The sequence below is a fragment of the Sprattus sprattus genome, assembly GCF_963457725.1.
Source record: "Sprattus sprattus genome assembly, chromosome: 1".
Classification (NCBI taxonomy): Eukaryota; Metazoa; Chordata; class Actinopteri; order Clupeiformes; family Clupeidae; genus Sprattus; species Sprattus sprattus.
Genome location: NC_137920.1, coordinates 72,833,577 through 72,852,947, shown reverse-complemented (window position 1 = coordinate 72,852,947; position 19,371 = coordinate 72,833,577). Strand labels below are relative to the sequence as shown.

The 19,371-nt window shown below is 44.4% G+C and overlaps 1 protein-coding gene across 1 annotated transcript in view; it reads left to right on the top strand.

The window, feature by feature from the left end:
- Positions 1–887: 887 nt before the first annotated feature.
- gbe1a (glucan (1,4-alpha-), branching enzyme 1a) overlaps positions 888–19,371 on the top strand; it is a 54,801-nt gene continuing 36,317 nt past the window's right edge. Inside the window, exons 1-3 of the mRNA XM_080832955.1 lie at positions 888–1,054; positions 9,323–9,492; positions 14,216–14,331. Of these exons, the coding sequence (XP_080689081.1) occupies positions 960–1,054; positions 9,323–9,492; positions 14,216–14,331 (381 nt within the window). The 5' untranslated portion in view covers positions 888–959. The remainder of the gene's footprint in view (positions 1,055–9,322; positions 9,493–14,215; positions 14,332–19,371) is intronic.

The following is a 19,371-nucleotide window of genomic DNA, read 5'->3' as shown; positions in this document are numbered from 1 at the left end:
CATGTTAATGAAGGAAAGACCCCTCTTTTAAATGGGGTGCAAGCAAGGGCTTAACCACGCATTCTTTGGTTGCTGAAAGCAGTTGCCAGACAGGGTTCATGCTCTGGACATGCGGGTGATCAGGTGTGAAATTTGAATGTGAGACTAGACAGCCTTACAACCTTAGTTTTAATCTAGGCCTACTATTTGAACATTTAGAACATACTTTCTCTGAGAAATTACACTATTCCTTTAGTTGTGAATTCAAATGGTCAATGTAGTCCTGGAAACTACATTCTTAATGTGCAAATTGTCATATATAAATAAAGAATTGTAGGCAATGCACGTAATATATATATATATATAAATTTGGACCCCCCCCCCCCCCCCCCCCAATGTCTATATAGCATGGTTACACCCTTGGGTGCAAGGGCTCCACTCTCTGCACCAGCATTTATTCCTGACATCTTGTTGTTCCCATCCCACCCCACCCCAGGGCTATACACTGTGCTTTTAAAACAAATTACAAGGGAGAAGACATCTGGCAGTGACTTATAAAGACATAGCCTAATCATTTTGGTAAAATATAACAAAAGAGGAAACATAAATTCCATATTATTAATGCCATGTCGATCACGCGATAGTTTGATAAATCATGCACATTTTGCTACTGGTCACGAACACCGGTGCCACGCCCACCTTTTTGAGAACGTTTGTAATACCTGGAGGGGAAACAGAACAGCTTGACGCTGAAGAAGCTGTACTGTGCAAAGCCTCCGTTTGAATGGGGCTATGTTCAGTAAGATTGCGCAACACACGAGAGAGAGTGACCGATTGGCCACCGGTGTTTGACTAGCCCCCCACTGTTGTACGCCCATTTCTAACTTTAAACTTTGCTATACAGAGGGCCACTGAAACGCAGTTCCACGGGAAAAGAGTGAACGCGTACAACGCAAAGTTCAACAGTCTGAAACTTAACGATGGCTGAAATAAGTAACAATGCTGAGTTGGAACTCACAGAATTTTTCCAACTGGAACCCAGCCTGCGCCAGTTTGAAGGAGACTTCCGTCGCAGGTAACGTGCAGATTCTGTAATACAGTGCTTGTGTAGTCTACGCATGAATACAACAGATACAACAGGTTTCAGTGTAAGTTCTTACAACTCTCTTACGGTGGTTAAAAAGTACACGCATGTGGCATGGCTGTCTGCACAAAGAAAACAATGTCCGTTGCATAACGCACAGTAAACTATAAGGAAGAACACGTGGTGGTGCAGCAAAGGTGTCAAGGACTGTTTACGTGCATTCCGAAACGTAGATGGCATGGTTCCTCACAAGTCCTCAAACTCGTGCCCCGGATATTGTTTGAAGTGTGACGTCATGAAGGACGGATCATTTTTTAAATTGCTACCAGAGGAGAGAGGACAGAGGACCTGTGCGCGAAACACAAGAGAATCCTGTGCAGAAGTCTTTTTAGAGATGTGTCTTCTGTCTGTGGTTACAAGGCGTAATGTGTCTATAGACAAATATTTCAGAATGCTTGAGGTATAGCCCAAGGTGAAAGATCCCCTCTCCTTTCTTCCTGTACTTCATGTTTTGTCAATTTCGATAAAACGTAAAGGTTTATGAACGAAAAGAAATGATCAGTGAAACAGGTCGGAGAGAAGCTCTAAAGAAGATTGTTTATTTGGCTTCAAGCTTTTTCATTTTGAAGCATGACAGGCAGGAAGCACTCACAGGCGAACTCATAACTCAGTGGGCCAACAACAGGGGAGATCAACATTCACACTAGACAGCTCATTGCTAGACAAACATTACATAAAACTGTAAAAACACAGACAAAAAGGACATAAGGGATATCTAACCTGAACGCTAATGCTAAAACAACAACAACAACAACAACAACACACAGTCCAACGGGGTGGAGGGTCTTTGGAGATCATCTTGTCCCCGGGCCCGAGCAAGACACACGGTTGGCCTGTCCTCACACAACAGAGCTCATGCAAGCGTTGCCTGTCCAATAGTTTCACCAGAATCAAGGCTCTTCATTTTAACATTTTGAATTATAAGGTGGTGGTAAAACGGTTAGTAGTTTTGTGTTTTGGGTACCTAATGATTGAATATTTATACTTTTCAGAATGTACTTATTTTTTAACTTGCACTTTTTTTGTCAATATATTCACCCAGTAGGCTATTAGTTCATCAGTTCGTTTATCAGTTCATGCCTACTGGAGGCCACGGAAGGTAGATATTGACAGAGTAAACATCTCCAATAAAAAAAATCTTGAACCATATTAAAACTAATTTTAGAGAATCCATTAACCTACATTAAACATCTAACCATAAGTCCTGCTTTTTTTAAAAAAAAAAACAATAAATTGCTCCTGAAGCCCCATTTCTCTGGCACGTCCCTGTGTGGTGACTGTCTCAACTAATACACGGAACACTGAAGAGTTGTCTCGGGTCTTGTCTTTGAGCCCTGCACTTGGCATACATGCAGATGCTCTGGTGCCCGTGCCGCAGTTCAGTTGGCATACATGCAGATGCCCTCGTGCCCGTGCCGCAGTTCAGTCTGACGGCTGATTAACAACCATGTGCGGAGGTGGGCGAGTGCGGAAAATGTGGAACTGTCACATGCCTTCGCCAGATCCATTCGGCAGAACTCTGCTAATTGGGCTGAGAAAAGGGTTAGCGCTGGGAAGTCTCACTCCGGAAGACAGTGCTCAGGCTTGGCAGGACTCCCACACGCCACAGACAGGCATTCCTGCGATGTCTTGTTAGAAAGCTTTGATGTCAGGCTTTTTGTGTGTAACAGCTGCAGCTATGCTGAGGTGGTGAGATGTCTTGCAGGAGATAGAGAACCTGAGTGGTAGGCGAGAGATCGAGTGGAGAGTGAGGCATTGTCAGCAAAATGTCTCTAGAAACATCTATGACATTTCTTAAAGTTCTGTTAATGGTCTAACTTAAACCCAAAGAAACACTCTTCCTGTGTCTTTACCGCTCAGGGTTCTCCACATCCGCAGAGCCAAACCGCGTCAAAAACACCCCCAGAAACCTTGAACGGTCTACTTTTCAAATATAGATATAAATATATACATACCACATATCTAATATACTTTTTATAACTCTTATAACAAATATACACATACAAGACTGGAAGTAAAGACAATTCTGTTAAAGGCATGGGTTCTATCCAATAAACAGTTTCTCTTCGGAAAATGTAAGAGGTAATTTCTTCAGTTTTTGCTCATCCCAGCACACTATGACAATGTATACAAAATAAAATGACTGAAATGACAAGTTCATCTTCTCTTGTCAAGCATCATTGGAATTAATTCAATTCGACTTCAGATTGTTATGCACTGTTTCAAATTACCTGCATCAATTTTCTGACACTCAAGAATTTGCCAGAAAAGCCTTGTTATGGAGAATTTGCCCTGATGAATCTGTATTGGAGGACCGTAAGAGGGTAATCATCCCTGTTGAGGATCGTGTTTTTGTGGGGAATGCTCTACATTTCTGTACTAGGCACAACCATGACCTGATAGTGTGTAGTTTTCTATTACAGTCTTGCACAAAGGGCAGAGAAAACTAAATAATTTCACACTTGCAGAGATTTTGGCAACCAAAATACCAACAGTTTATCAGATGGTATACACACAAATCTGTTTGTTTGTGACTTTTATCTTCCAGAGAGAAAAATCATGATGAAATTAGCACAAAACATATTTGGTGTTACTGTCAACTATTATAAAATTGTCTGTAATTCAGCTTGGAGATGGCAAGCCATCACGTATCTTCATATTCATACAATATTTGTATGTTTGCATTATCTTCATTTTGTACAAAAATAATATTTGGAGGGTGGGGGGTTGGAAGGTTAATTGCCCTCTAAATTCAGACATCCTAATATGTCTCTGGCTCCACACGTCTGCATGATGTTTCTAAGCAAGACGATGAACGTCTGTAAAGTGCATTGTGTTATGTCTTGGTATGAAATGCGCCGTATAAATAAAGTTTGATTTGAACTCAAACTGTTCTCGGTGCTTGAACATAAAGCTTGGTGTGCTAGCCTGCAGTACATGTGAGGCATTTTTATTCTATCCATCTATCAACTTAATGAGATTTCTGTTCCTTTATAGTGCCTGACCTTCACTATTTATTTAAGGCCTGTGTGTATAGTCAGTTATTGTTTTCAGGTAGTTTCATGAAAGGACTGCATTAAGGTACGCCCAACAAGCCACCTGCAGAGGAGGCAATGAATAATTTCCCATAGAAAATCAGATTGTATTCACATGTTTATGACGTTTTCTTTACGGCGGAATTACCATTTCCATTTTTATTGGTACCTTGAAGGGATTTTTTTTGGTCCGCATGATTGCTCACAAGGGTCGTGTAAACAGAAGTGTATGGGGGATCTGACCCACATATGTACCTGGTGAATGTCCCCACTGTGCTTGAGTGCCTGCACTGCTCAAGGTGAGCTGACTGAAGGGGGGTTTATCACCCCAGGATAATATCACCGCTTAAAGAAAATTGTCAGTGGAAAACAACTGCCGCAGGAGATGGGCAGCTGACGATACAGAGCTTTACGAATGCAGTAGTAAGAGTTTAGGGCAGTCACATAACAACATGTATGATTATAGAACAACTGGATGGATTGAACTGAACCGATTGGCTATTGGTACTGCTGTTACTGTATAAGATCACCATATCTCTGACGTAGGGAGAGAATAGTAGCAATATTTTCTTTCACCATGAAGACAAACCGTGACCAAAAAAAGAGGGGGGGAGAGTGTAGGCTGTTTCATTCGGTAGTCAATTTAAGCCAGGTGTAAATCACACATTGCATTATGGGACAAGTGTGAAATGTAATGTACTCTTTTTCTAGCCCATTAGACAGCAGCCTGGAGAGAGGAGTTGAAGTAGGACTTTAAACCTACATGGTCCATGGGTCAGCTTCAAACACAAACTATAACGTATATCAGATAGAAACAATGATAAGTTGAAACTCCTTTGCTCTGTTTAACCCTTTTCATCTGTTTCAGCTGTTTTTTCATCTGTTTAAGCTGTAAAAAGTAATTATATGTAATAAGTTACAGTACTTTACCGAAGTAATACAAATTGCTACATTACTTATTACATTTTTAACAGGGTAATTAGTAATCTGTATCTTATTTCATTTCAAAGTGACCTTTGCAACCCTGCTGGTTAGGGTTTGGTCATGATCCATGCTAAAGCCAGCTGCTGGCTAGGTATCCCAGCGCTAACATGCTAACAGGCTTTACCCAGAGCCCAGAAATGGGAATAACACTTTCTGCAGTCATGACCTCTTACAACAATGCAATACTGCGCAGTGCTCAAGGCACTGGAGTGAACAATTTCCGCTGCGTGGCATATCCCTTTGTCAACCCCAGCAGACAGGATCTGTTCGGCCCAGGAAGGCCTCAGAGAGATGTTTTAATTAAAGCACAGGGCATGCAGAATTGCTTCTCGTGTACTTGCTCCACTTGTAAGACCTTATGCTCTATGGACACTGCACACACACACACACACACACACATACACACACACACACACACACACACACACACACACACACACACAGAGCTGACTTAAAATATATATGTATATGTTTTTTTTTATGAAATGCACTCTGAAGGCAGAGGGTGGTAGGGCCAAGTCAAGTAGGTATACGCCTACCTGTAGGTATACACCTATCTGCTAATTTGAAATTGTATAGGTAACAAAAGGTGTGATAAAAGAGTGTTGAAACTTTGTGAGAAACTATGTTTATCAATGTGTTATTTTACATTGGCATTCTCTGGGCAAGAAAAGAGCAGGATACAAAGCAAAATCAGTAGACATTAACTCTAAGTCTCACTGTTAAACAAATGAGCCAGTTCCTTAGATTAAAGTTATTTTGGTAGAACAGGCAATGTTGAAAAGACGGCCTGACCAATTTACTCTACAGTCTCCAAGATGCTGTTCGTGTCTTGCGTAGACTTGTCTCTATTTGAATATAATGTGAATCATAAGACCTCCAGCCATCTGTTGGTAATGGCCCCACAGGTCCTCTGTGTGCCTTCCTCTCTCATTAAAGTTCTTATTTTGTCACAAATGACCAGATGTTAGAGTTATATTAACATGAATGTCAGGACACAGCCATGGTGAGATATGGACTATCTTGGGGAGGAAATGACACGTACTGCAGAAGAAGACACATCCTGTTCCATAACAAGATCTCCCAGACACCCAGTCTATGACTAAGTTAAGGCTACTTGATTGTTTAGGAAGGGAGTTTAGGAAGACAATGGTGGGTATAGTGGGATTGTGAAACGGCAATAGTTTCTCAGACATGGCCATTACAATCGTATTGACAGCACAGGATAGTGTTCGTATAGAAGAGTTTGTTTGTTTTGTGAGAAGGTGAGTCATCGCAGCCTGAAGCGATCAATGCAAGAGACGGACAACTCACAGCAAATAAACTGCCTCTCTGCCACCACCCCCCCCCCCCCCCCCCCACACACACACACTATCTGCTCCCCCCTGCTCTCTTTTTTCCTTACATCTTTCATTCTCTCTCGCTCTCTCTTTTCCTACCTTTCTTCCTTTCACTCTTTCTCTGTATCTCTTTCTTTCACTCTGTCGTCAGCCCACAGTAACACTGAAATCCATGTGTAATGGTAAAAGAGGGATGAGCTATTGTAAGGAAGTTCAATTTAGAAATGTAATGGGTTACAGATTACTAGTTACTCTGTTACAAATGTAATGTAATTCATTTGATTGCTTAAGCAAAGTAATGTTATTTATTATATTTGATTACTTTCTATTATGTTTTGATTGGCAGACGAGATGTGGTGCAAATTCAAACAAATGAACCAATACAAAACTACGCTCAAAGTTTGAGCGCATACTGCCAAATGAGTGGAGTCTGTCTAGACAGTGAAACAGTACGAATATTGTAAGGTATTCAAATTAATTTATTGTGCTATTTAATTACATGTAACTAGATACTCCCCAACCCTGAGTATAAAGGTATGACAATTAGTGTTGGCAAGATGAAGCTTCATGAAGCCAAATGTGATGAGAAGTGGTTCATTTCTCAAGGCTTTGAATGCACTCTACGGACTCCTGCTGGTCAGTGGAAATACGCTATGAGAAATTTTCTCTGACAGCACTAAGTTGTGCGGTAGCCTATGGGTTATCAAAGGCCTGATGCAATAACATGCATAAACATGAAAGTCTTGTCAAATAAAGAAATAGTTCATTTTAAGTATTTATGCTCAGTGTTATTTTGTACTGAAATTGAAACTGTTCACGTGGTCTAAGTTTTAGTCTTTGGCAATGCCTGCCTTTAACCTATTATACAGTATGTCATGCGATTTAAATAAAATGTAAAAAATCGGATCAGTACGTTTTTATCTGGGTAGTGTCAGCCATTTTGAATTTGAAGTTGTGGAAAACATGTGAAGTGACATGACATGAAAAAAATGTGTGACAACATTTGATAACAACCCAATAATTAGGCTTAGGTTCCATTTAATCAAAATCGTAGCCTACAAACCGGATACAACAAATCAGAGTTCTCTGCACATTGCAGTATTTAGTCTTACTTTGACCCAAGTCTCTTGCAAACCACCAACACACCTCACATGTTTTCCCCCTTAACTCTTTCACCTCTGTTTGCCTATTACATGTGGCAGGAAAGCTAATACAGAGATTCATACAGAGACTCCACATTTTAAAACTATTAATAACTTCCAAATGATGTCAAATGTGCTGCTTTTCCATTTTGTTCATATGCATTTGGGTATTTTTAATGTTAAATAAATGTTATTTTTTGAATCCTTTACCCTCAGTCCATTTGCTTTATGTGTTGTTTCCCCCCCCAAAACCGTTAGGCTAGTCTTCCACTAAATCTGGGTAGCATTGCAGAGATTCTCCAACCTTATCTCTATGGTGATCTGGTTGCTTGGTTACCAAGGCTCAACACCAATAAGGGAAATCCATCTCAGTAGGCTTTAGATGATACCAATACTTAAAGCAGCATTATGGAGTTCTGATCCAAAACTAGCAAGCCAACTACTTAAAAGGCTTGCAAAAACCTTGCAAACACCACCAACAGCCCAGCTGACACTGATAGAAGCTTGCCAACACACTAAATGGTGTCTTTTGGCAGTAAAGCTGGCAATGTCATGCTGTGAAACTTTTCTTCCATTTTTGCAGGGTATTCCAGCCCGGTCCAAAGAACTACATAGGGCATATCTTGGATGGCTAGTGGGAAAGACACAAGTGTTTATCGGTCCTTCACAGGACCATATGCTATCAAAATACATTTGAGGATGGTACCAAAACTAGTTGCCTAAAAAAAAGCATACCTTAAATGGTTGCATAGTGTTACTTTAAGTTCAATCTTGAGTAAATACTTGAGCTATATGTTGTATGTCAACATAACCAAACAAATATAATCTATACTGGTCAACACACAGAATTACAGTTGCTTAGGTAGATGGTTTGAAATCCAAATAAAACCTCAGTAAGTCCTCAGCATATGAACTGGAAGTGTGAGCCCATGTGAAATGGTTTCAAGGGGCAAAGTCACCAGGGTCATGGTCAAGGTGATAGTTTACAAGAATGAATTTAGACCTTAGAACTTAGCCAGTTCTTTCAAGAGCCATCACCAGCTGGACAACCTACTCTTAGGGGTGTGATATTTCCACATGCTTACACGTGCTCTACTGCCTGAAGACATTCCTTGCTCCTCTGTTGAAATATCATGAACCTTTTCTATTTCAGGATAGCCTGATCAACACGGGGCACCCCCCACCCCCTGAATACATACTCACACAGACACACACACACACACACACACACACACACACACACACAGACTCTCTCTCTCTCTCGCTCAAACATGCCTAAAGATAAAAGGTCAACATGTTTCACATGAACACTTTGTACTCTTTTGCCATGTGTGTCAATTCAGTCTCGTATGATTGACAGAGATTCTCGAGTACACAAATTGACACTTTGTGCTTCAATCCCTTGTGAAAATATACTGAATTGTATAACCAAAACTGCCCTTTCATTCATAATGATGAGTATATTTGGAGTGAAATAAGACACTGGGCTTTAATGTAGCTTGTCACTGTCTCCCATTCATCACTTCATAGCTTCTACACATTGCAAATTATGTTTGTCTATGTTTTTGAACGTAATACACAGCTTAGTGGGCAGTTTAGAGTCTATTGACTATATTGTATATATTTGTTTTGGTAATGCATTAATGAGTTTCTGTCTTTTCTGTCGTTCTGTCTCTTCTATCTCTGGTGGGACTGCAGGTACAGGCTGTTTGAAGAGCGTCTGGCCCAGGTGGAGCGAACGGAGGGAGACTTTGATCAGTTCACTAAGAGCTACCAGTCGTACGGCGCGCAGCGGCAGCCCAACAGCGGCATGTTCTTCAGGGAATGGGCACCGGGGGCCAAGGAGCTCTACCTGACGGGAGACTTCAGTAAGGGCCTATGCTCACACACGTGCAAGCACACAAACACACACACACACGCACCAGGGGCCAAGGACCTCTACCTGACGGGAGACTTCAGTAAGGGCCTATGCTCACACACGTGCAAGCACACACACACACACCCACACACACACACACGCACACGCCAAGGAGCTTTACCTGACTGGAGACTTCAGTAAGGGCCTATGCTCACACACGTGCAAGCACACACACACACAAACACACACACACACACACACACACACGCCAAGGAGCTCTACCTGACGGGAGACTTCAGTAAGGGCCTATGCTCACGCCTGCCACCGTGCCTCTAGTACAGATACATGCACGTGGACACACATATGCACACATGCGTATGTTCTCTCCACACACACACACAGACACACGTGCAAGCACACGTGCAAGCACACGTGCACACGTGCACACACACATGCGCACACACATGCACACACACACACACACACACACGCACACACACACGCACACGCACACATACACAGGCGCGCATACATGTGCACACACAAACACACACAGGAGATGCACAGGTTAACACACACACACACACACACACACACACACACATTCACACACGCACACATGCATACACACATACATACACACATACATACAGAAGCAGACACACATTCATGCTCTCTCACAACCCCAACACACAGACACACACACCAACTCTCTTTTTCTCTTTTGAACCCCCCCCCCCCCCCCCCCCCACAGATTCTCTCTCTGACACTGCAAATTAGCCCTCCCTAAAGTGCCCCCTGCCCCCTGCCTCGTGGGTTCTGTTTGTCTTTAACTCAGTGGGGATCAGTGAGGGTGATGACACAGCCACACCAGCACCATGGGCTTGTTATTACAGTGCAGCCGAGATCTCTCCATCTCCATCTCCGTCCGTCACTCTCTCTCTCTCTCCCTTTCTCTCTCTCTCTCTCTCTTTCTCTGTTTCTCCCTCTCTCTGTCTTTATCTCTCTGTCTGTCTGTCTTTCTCTGCCTCTTCCCTCTCTCGTCTCTCTCTCTCTCCCTCTCTATCTGTTTCTCCCTCTCTCCATACCTCCCTCCCTGTCTTTATATCTCTCTCTGTCTGCCTGTCTTTCTCTGCCTCCCCCTCTCTCCTTCTCTCTCTCTTTCTCTGTTTCTCCCTCTCTCCATACCTCCCTCCCTGTCTTTATATCTCTCTCTGTCTGCCTGTCTTTCTCTGCCTACCCCTTTCTCTCCTTCTCTCTCTCTTTCTCTGTTTCTCCCTCTCTCTCCATACCTCTCTCCCTGTCTTTATCTCTCTCTCTCTGTCTGCCTGTCTTTCTCTGCCTCCCCCTCTCTCCTTCTCTCTCTCTTTCTCTGTTTCTCCCTCTCTCTCCATACCTCTCTCCCTGTCTTTATCTCTCTCTCTCTGTCTGTCTGTCTTTCTCTGCCTACCCCTTTCTCTCCTTCTCTCCCTCTCTCTCTCTTTCTCTGTTTCTCCCTCTCTCTCCATACCTCTCTCCCTGTCTTTATCTCTCTCTCTGTCTGTCTGTCTTTCTCTGCCTCCCCCTCTCTCCTTCTGTCTCTCTTTCTCTGTTTCTCCCTCTCTCTCCATACCTCTATCCCTGTCTTTAGCTCTCTCTCTCTCTGTCTGTTTGTCTTTCTCTACCTCCCCCCTTCTCTCTCCTTCTCTCTCTCTTTCTCCCTCTCTCACCATACCTCTCTCCCTGTCTTTATCTCTCTCTCTGTCTGTCTTTCTCTGCCTACCCCCTCTTCTTCTCTCTCTCTCTCTCTCTTTCTCTGTTTCTCCCTCTCTATCCATACCTCTCTTCCCCTCTCTCTGTCTGTCTGTCTTTCTCTACTTTCCCACCCCTTCTCTCCCTCTCTCTCTTTCTCTGTCGCTCTTTCTCTCTCTCTCTCTCTCTCTCTCTCTAGTCTGTGCACCCTAAAGACCCCCACAGGGATCTAATTGCGCTTCTCCCAGAGAGAGCCGCGGTGCCACACAGTGCACTTGAAGGAGGCCGCATGTACTGAGTGGGGAGCAGTGGGGGAAGCTTCCCCTTTAGAGCCCAACTCTCTTACACTCGCCTGTTTTGATTGAAGAAAAGCTGTGGCTCTGCTGCAAAGCATGATGGTCTAGCTAGCCCCGACAGAAGTGCAGAACCTTTACTGCTACTGTGCACTCAGTGTGACCGAGCTCATAACCATTTGCTCTTTTTAAGCTGCACCTTTTTAAATGGATCTTGTGACTTACAGCCGTTAAAGGAAACAGTCCCGGCTTCAATCAGTGTTAGCTGTCTGTTATAGTTTTTTTTGGCTTGATTTTTTTGAACCGTTGTGAAAGTCACATCGCAATAGAGAGCCAAATGTAGTGTATTATACCCCGTCAACCTGTGTCTTCACTACTACTGAAATTCTGTTACGTGAGTGAAATAATATGGATGGTTTTATAGTTGTATAGTTATATTGTGTGTGTGTGTTTTTTTTAAGCGCTCTTTTGCAGAAAGGGAATTTGAGTTTTACCGATTTGCCCTTTCTTTGGGTCGTCTGCTTAAAGACCCTTGAAAAGGGTTCAGCAATCTCAGTCATCCGTATTTTTTTATCTGTTTCCCAGACTGTTATTCATGACCACGTATATATATTTGATTTTCTGTCCACAATTCAACAGACGCACTTGAAGGCCACAGCTTGCCTGGTATTATCTTATTTAAGGTATTAGCTCACTGCTGTGGAATTGAATGAAAAGAAAAGATCCCTGGCTGCTGGTCAATGCTACGCTGCTGGCAACACATGCTGGAATGGAAGGGATCCACATCCACACCTCACCATCCAACACACTCATGCTCGCTCAGGCAGTCACACCATTTCCCAAATTGGAAGAAAATAGGATATGGGACTGATGGATCAGTCTCAAAATGTAAAAAAAACAGAAAAGCGCCTGGCAAACGATATATGGCGTGGAGATAGGTGTGGAAATATGTGAGCAGACTGTGTTGTGTCTGTCGTGATGCGTCGCTCGACACACCGGCCAGTCAGATGTCGGTCGTCACTAATTAGTATTTTTAATTTCTGTCTTCTATATGTCCTTGTGTACTTTCCTTTGTTTTTTGGACACTTACAAAGTCTGTATATTACTGTATGGGCAAAATGAGTGCATTATTTATTTCCAGAACTATCATTTTATATAGTACCTAGCTGACTAACGTGACTTCTAACATAACTAATGTGATTTTATACTTCCTGTCACGTAAGCTTGCATGCAGCATTTTCGGTGTAATACCAGAATCCTGAGGTTGTTGTTACTCAGACCTCGGAAATGGGTGGAAATGCGGTTTAGCAAACCCAACTGCCGCCTGAAGGTCTTGGTCATTATCTGTTTGTCCATTACCCTGCCTACATCCATATACCCACCTGCCCCCTTCCTTCCCCTCGGGATCCTATTTCATATTCTCTCCTCTTTTCTGGTAATCCCTTGCTTTTTAAATTGTCTCCGTCGCAGACAACCAGCAGCAATGTCAAGGCAAACCCCAACCTCTAATTCACTGAGCTATTGCATTTTTGACACTGCTCATAGTATTCCATTTCAATTTCACAGAGACTGGGGGTGGGAGGGAGAGAGAGGGAGAGAGAGAGAGAGAAAGGGGGGAGAGAGAGAGAGAAAGAAAGGGAGAGAGGGAGAGAGAGAGAACCCCAGGAGTCAACTCTGGTTGCTGTCAGAGTGGGGCAGGTGTGGATGCATAATGCGATGTCTCCTCCATATTTGTTTATTTATTTATTTTCTGCACGGAGAAGGAAAGGGGTAAGGATGAAATGGCATGTGACAAATTCTCGCTTGCTCTGTCTGCCTTCTAAAGGAGCAGGGTCATTTGACCTCTGTGACCTCTGTGACTTACCTTTCCCCCTCCGCTGCTCTGAGGAAACCAATAGGTTGAGTCCGAGGAACTCTGACATGACCTAATGAAGACCCCACGCCAGATCACAACACTCTCTCTGAACAACTGGAATGGGCTGATTAACATATGCAGGCTTTTATTTTATTCCAAGCCCTCTGGTTGCCTCCGGTCAGAGGGCCTGGCAGTGTTGGCCTTCTTTTGCCCTCATTTGCCCTCGTACATCTTCTTTTGCCCTCATTTGCCCTCGTACATCTCCCTTTCCCTGCTATTGCCCTCATTTGCCCTCGTACATCTCCCGTTCCTTCAGCTGCTGAAGAGGCCCACCTCAAACGCCGCCCTGGAATTAGCCATTAGCATTTACTGCCTTGGCTTCACCTCACCGATAACATGCCATTCAAAGGTTCCTTAACGTAGTGCAGTTAGGTTTGTGCGTACACATAGGCATATGCACGTGTAGACTGACAGTTTCATAGATGAATGTTTAATTAAGAGGGAGCTAACAGAGCACTGGTGAATGTGACTAGTAGGAGTGATATTTTGCGGCACTGTATCACGGTATATTTGGCAGCTGATACCTATTGCATTGAATTGTTCACGGTTTATTTATATCACAAGGGCTGTCTTGGTTAATATGAGCAGGCGTGTGGCAGTGTGTGTGTGAGTGAGTGAGTGTGAGTGTGGATATGAATTAATTCAGCTCAGTTACTTCTTCAACAGGATTGAATTGAAAATTAGGACAGGCTTCTCTCATGCGCTGCCTACTGAAACCCCCTTTTGTGCATAATGAGAAATGTTCAATCATTTCATTCTCTTTTTCCTTCCTCTTCTTCTTCTTCTCTCTCCAGACAACTGGAACAAAACCTCTCATCCTTTCACCAAGAAGGACTTCGGGAAGTGGGAGCTCTACCTCCCGCCGAGACGAGACAAGTCTCCAGCCGTGGCGCACGAGTCCAAACTTAAGGTGCCAGCTCTTTTCACTCTCTTTCTTTCTCTCTCTCTTTCTCTCTCTCTCTCTCTCTCTCTCTCTCTCTCTCTCTCTCTCTTTGAATAATCAGCTTCATCATCACTTATGGTGAACATAAGCCCCTACCTGAGGCCATAATCTACAATTAATAGTGGCATAATGACTATATAAAAATACTTCATTGCACTTTAATGCTACAGTCCACACTTCTAATCGGATTCACTTGTCAAATTCAGCGAATTACTCCCTCACGGTCCTCTAGCTATCCGTTCTGTGTGTGCGCTCCAAAAAAAACTCTAGTTTGCGTACACAGCCTTGACTCTTCAAATAGAGACACAAACAGAGTGGCTCAGACCGAACAAATAAACAATTCCAACCAATCAACACATTTCAGGGCTGTAATGTGACTGGCTGTTGAGCGCGAATATCAGCAACCCTTTTTGCCGTAATTGTGGACTTTCTGCTCCCCCTTGGTCTAGAGCGTAGAGCAGATCTGAGCCCCCTGCAGGGCGCTCTGAGTCTCTCTGGGTCCCTCGCCGTCTCCTCCTCAGCTGACAGTGCAGCTACAGGGGGGGACGAGGGAGTCGGGAGACAAAAGTGGAAATATCTGCTGCATTAACAGACAGGAAATGCAGAAAAGTGTGGACCGGATGACTCACAGAGGAGGGCAAATGAGTTCAGAACAAGAGCGGCGTTATGCTTTTAGAACCAGATAGCGCCTGGCTAACTGTGGGCTGAATCCAGCCCTTATTTTTTTTTGTGATCAATTTTTTATTTACACCATTTATGCAGTCAAGACATTCAGTTACGACATGCAAGACAAAAGTATATAAGAACATTAATTACATTTATCATCTGGTGTACAATCCAGCCCTTATTGAGCATGGCCTGAACGCATTCAAAATGTGAATGTGAATGTGTCAGTTAATACTGGTATAAGAATAGATGCATTAAAGAAGCAGTATGGAAGACGAATGTTTATGTGGACATTTGTGACGGGGTTCATTTCCCAGTGCCCTGGCTAAGTGTTATTTTTTTTTTGCCATAGCGTGATGATGACTTCCAGTGATTCAATAAGAAAGGAGTAAGATGCACACTCGGGTGAATCAATAGCTTGCTGCCATATTTGTCATGAGTTTGTCCTCTGTCATCAGATGAGTTTGGATCTGGATCTCAGCTGTGACCTTGTCACGTCAGGAGCGTGAGGAAGACTTCGGCTTCGGTGATTGCATATTAATAGGGGCTAGTCGCAGTCACGTCTCTGTGTGTGTGTGTGTGTGTGTGTGTGTGTGTGTGTGTGTGTGTGTGTGTATTGGGGGGGATGGGGGGTGGTTGACTAGTGGACAGGCCTTTCTCCCTGAGGGTATGTGTGTGTGTTGGGGTGTGTGTGTGTGTGTGTGTGGTGTTGGGGGGGGGGGGGGGGGGGTGTGTGAGGTGGCTGACTAGTGGACAGGCCTTTCTCCCTGAGGGTGTGTGTGTGTGTGTGTGTGTGTGTGTGTGTGTGTGTGTGTGTGTGTGTGTGTGTTGGGTGGGTGTGGTAGCCGACTAGTGGACAGGCCTTTCTCCCTGTGTGTGTGTGTGTGTGTGTGTGGTGTGTGTGTGTGTGTGTTTGGGGGGGTGGGTGTGGTAGCTGACTAGTGGACAGGCCTTTCTCCCTGTGTGTGTGTGTGTGTGTGTGTGTGTGTGTGTGTGTGTGTTGGGTGGGTGTGGTAGCCGACTAGTGGACAGGCCTTTCTCCCTGTGTGTGTGTGTGTGTGTGTGTGATGTGTGTGTGTGTGTGTTCGGGGGGGTGGGTGTGGTAGCTGACTAGTGGACAGGCCTTTCTCCCTGTGTGTGTGTGTGTGTGTGTGTGTGTGTGTGTGTGTGTGTGTGTTGGGGGGGTAGCTGACTAGTGGACAGGCCTTTCTCCCTGTGTGTGTGTGTGTGTGTGTGTGTGTGTGGTGTGTGTGTGTGGTGTGTGTGTGTGTGTGTGTTCGGGGGGGTGGGTGTGGTAGCTGACTAGTGGACAGGCCTTTCTCCCTGTGTGTGTGTGTGTGTGTGTGTGTGTGTGTGTGTGTGTGTGTGTTGGGGGGGTAGCTGACTAGTGGACAGGCCTTTCTCCCTGTGTGTGTGTGTGTGTGTGTGTGTGTGTGTGTGTGTGTGTGTGTGTGTGTGTGTGTGTGTGTGTGTGTGTGTGTGTGTGTGTGTGTTGGGGGTGTGTGAGGTGGCTGACTAGTGGACAGGCCTTTCTCCCTGTGTGTGTGTGTGTGTGTGTGTGTGTGTGTGTGTGTGTGTGTGTGTTGGGTGGGTGTGGTAGCCGACTAGTGGACAGGCCTTTCTCCCTGTGTGTGTGTGTGTGTGTGTGTGGTGTGTGTGTGTGTGTGTTCGGGGGGGTGGGTGTGGTAGCTGACTAGTGGACAGGCCTTTCTCCCTGTGTGTGTGTGTGTGTGTGTGTGTGTGTGTGTGTGTGTGTGTGTGTTGGGGGTGGGTGTGGTGGCTGACTTGTGGACAGGCCTTTCTCCCTGTGTGTGTGTGTGTGTGTGTGTGTGTGTCTGTGTGTGTGTTGGGGGTGGTGGGTGGGTGTGGTGGCTGACTTGTGGACAGGCCTTTCTCCCTGAGGGTGTTTGGGTGTTTGGCAGGGCGCAGGGCCTTCGGAGAGAGTCGAGCCACTTGACTTGGCACTTTTGGGTTAATCACCGTCCGCCAACACGGTCACGGCAGATGGGCCGCCCAGGCCGGCCAGCGCATGACTCGCAGGGGCCATGCCAACGTTGACCGCGGGCGCTCTGTCCTACCCAGCTGCCCTGTGGTGACTCAGGGGGCCCCGTGAAGAATGCCATGCCTCGCCGCCCTTGGAAACCAAAGCCAGGCCAGACCGGAGCCCTCTCTGATCACACTGACGATGAAGCCGCAAGATTCAGCAGTCCAGCCTGTGCTAAAATGTCACCGAAATACGACACAAATAACTTTAGTTTAATCGGCAGTTAGCCCCTGTGTCCATTTTCTGGCTATTCCAAATCTTTGTCTATTTTGCTTTGTCTAATTGTCTATTTTGCCTGCTACGGCACACTTGCAGATTTGAAGCCATGGGCTCTTTGGCAGTGAAGTGTTAACAAACATAACCTCACGCCCCCACCATTTCACTGACTCCAGAAACACTCTACTTGATGTCTAGTGTTGTGAGATCCAGTGGAGATACTGACTCTGAGAGAAAGAGTCAGTTCATCAAGTCTGCTTTAGAAATGGGTCACTTTGGCCCAATGCAGATATAAGATAGCTCTGTATCAAACTAATGGGTCAGTTTGGCACAATGCAGATATAAGATAGCTCTGTATCAAACGAATGGGTCAGTTTGTCCCGATGCAGGTATAAGATAGCTCTGTATCAAACTAATGGGTCAGTTTGGCACAATGCAGATTTAAGATAGCTCTGTATCAAACTAATGGGTGTCCACAGAGATGGTCATTTAATTGTTGCTGCTGGCAGGCCTTCACAAGTGTTCATGTCATGTCACACAAATGCAGATTACAAACTAATTTATATCTAAAAGGGTTTGCCTAGTTTTAATCTGAAAGCGATATAAGTATTTTTATTTTTCCCTTCTTTAAGTGACATCAAGCTGCTTTGAAGGCCATATGTGAACTGCGGGTGCATTAGAATGTTCTAGAATCCCTCTGAGCAGTGGAGGGCAGAGAGTGTGTGTGTCAGGGAGCCTCTGCTCTGCTGTGCAGGAGGCATTACAATAGTGCTGTCAGGTGGGGGGGGGGGTGGGGGGGGGGGGGGGTGCAGGAAGTATTACAATAGTGCTGTAAGATATGAGGGGGGGGGGGGGTGCAGGAGGCATTATGATAGTGCTGTGAGATATGAGGGGGGGGTGCAGGAGGCATTACAATAGTGCCGTGAGGTATGGGGGGGGGGGAGTGCAGGAGGTATTACAATAGTGCTGTCAGGTAGGGGGGTAGGGGTGGGGGGTGAGAGGGGTGGCTTTGATGGAAATAAAATCTAATTAGGGTTTTTTGACGCTGCGTTGACATTGAGAAATGCCCTGCTTATTTTTTGTGCCCAACAGAAATTGGATCACGTATTCAGCCCTAAATGAAAGCCATGCTAATCCACAAACTGTTGAACCCAAGTCGCTCCAAGCGCAGCACCGCATATATACACACACCTGCATTCTCTCTGATGATGCAACCAGACGATAACCTCGCTGTGCACACATAGCTGCATACAGATTATTTCTCTCCTAATGGTGGCCCTGTTTCTTTCTGGAGGCCCACTTCTCATTCATTTGGGCATGGTAATCGCTCATATTTTTTCTTTTTACAGCCCACACTTTAGCCGGTCACATCCATAGGAGGCAGATGGCTGCACGGCTGTATTCTCAGGCCAATATGTTATTAAGAAAGTTTTCTATGTGCTCAGATTCGGTTAAATGTTCCCTGTTTAGAACCTACATAACACCAATGTACACTGCTCATTTGTGGTCTAATTACAGGAAAAGGAGTATACAGAGACTGAAAGTAGCTTACAATGATGCTTTTAGATTGCTGCTTCATGTGCCTAGGTGGCATAGTGGTAGTCAGTTGTTTGTTTCTAAGCAGGTACCAACTTGTGAGGCGCTCTTGAGAAAACTGATGTATGGTTTCATGTGTCGACTGGACAAGTCTGAGAACTGCATAGTAGAGGCTCTGGTCAACCCTCTAAAGAGCTGTTATCGCTTTACCTCAAACTTAAGACGACATTGGCACAAATGTCTTCATACTTTTTAATGCACTGTATTATGTGTGTTGTTCTATCTTTTTGTTTTTCTCTATTTCTATTTTAATTTATGTATTATACTTGTATGTCTGTTACTTTATATGGAACTTGGTGTCTGAAATAAAGAATAATAAAAAATAAATAAAAAATTGATCCGCTGCAATCTTTAAGGCATCCCCTGACAGACCAGGAGCAGTGATTAAGCCATCCAGGAGCATTCTCTACAGCATGCCATCGCTTCCCCAGAGTAATCTAACATCATCAAACATTGACCACTTCTGCGCTTGGCAACCAGATGTC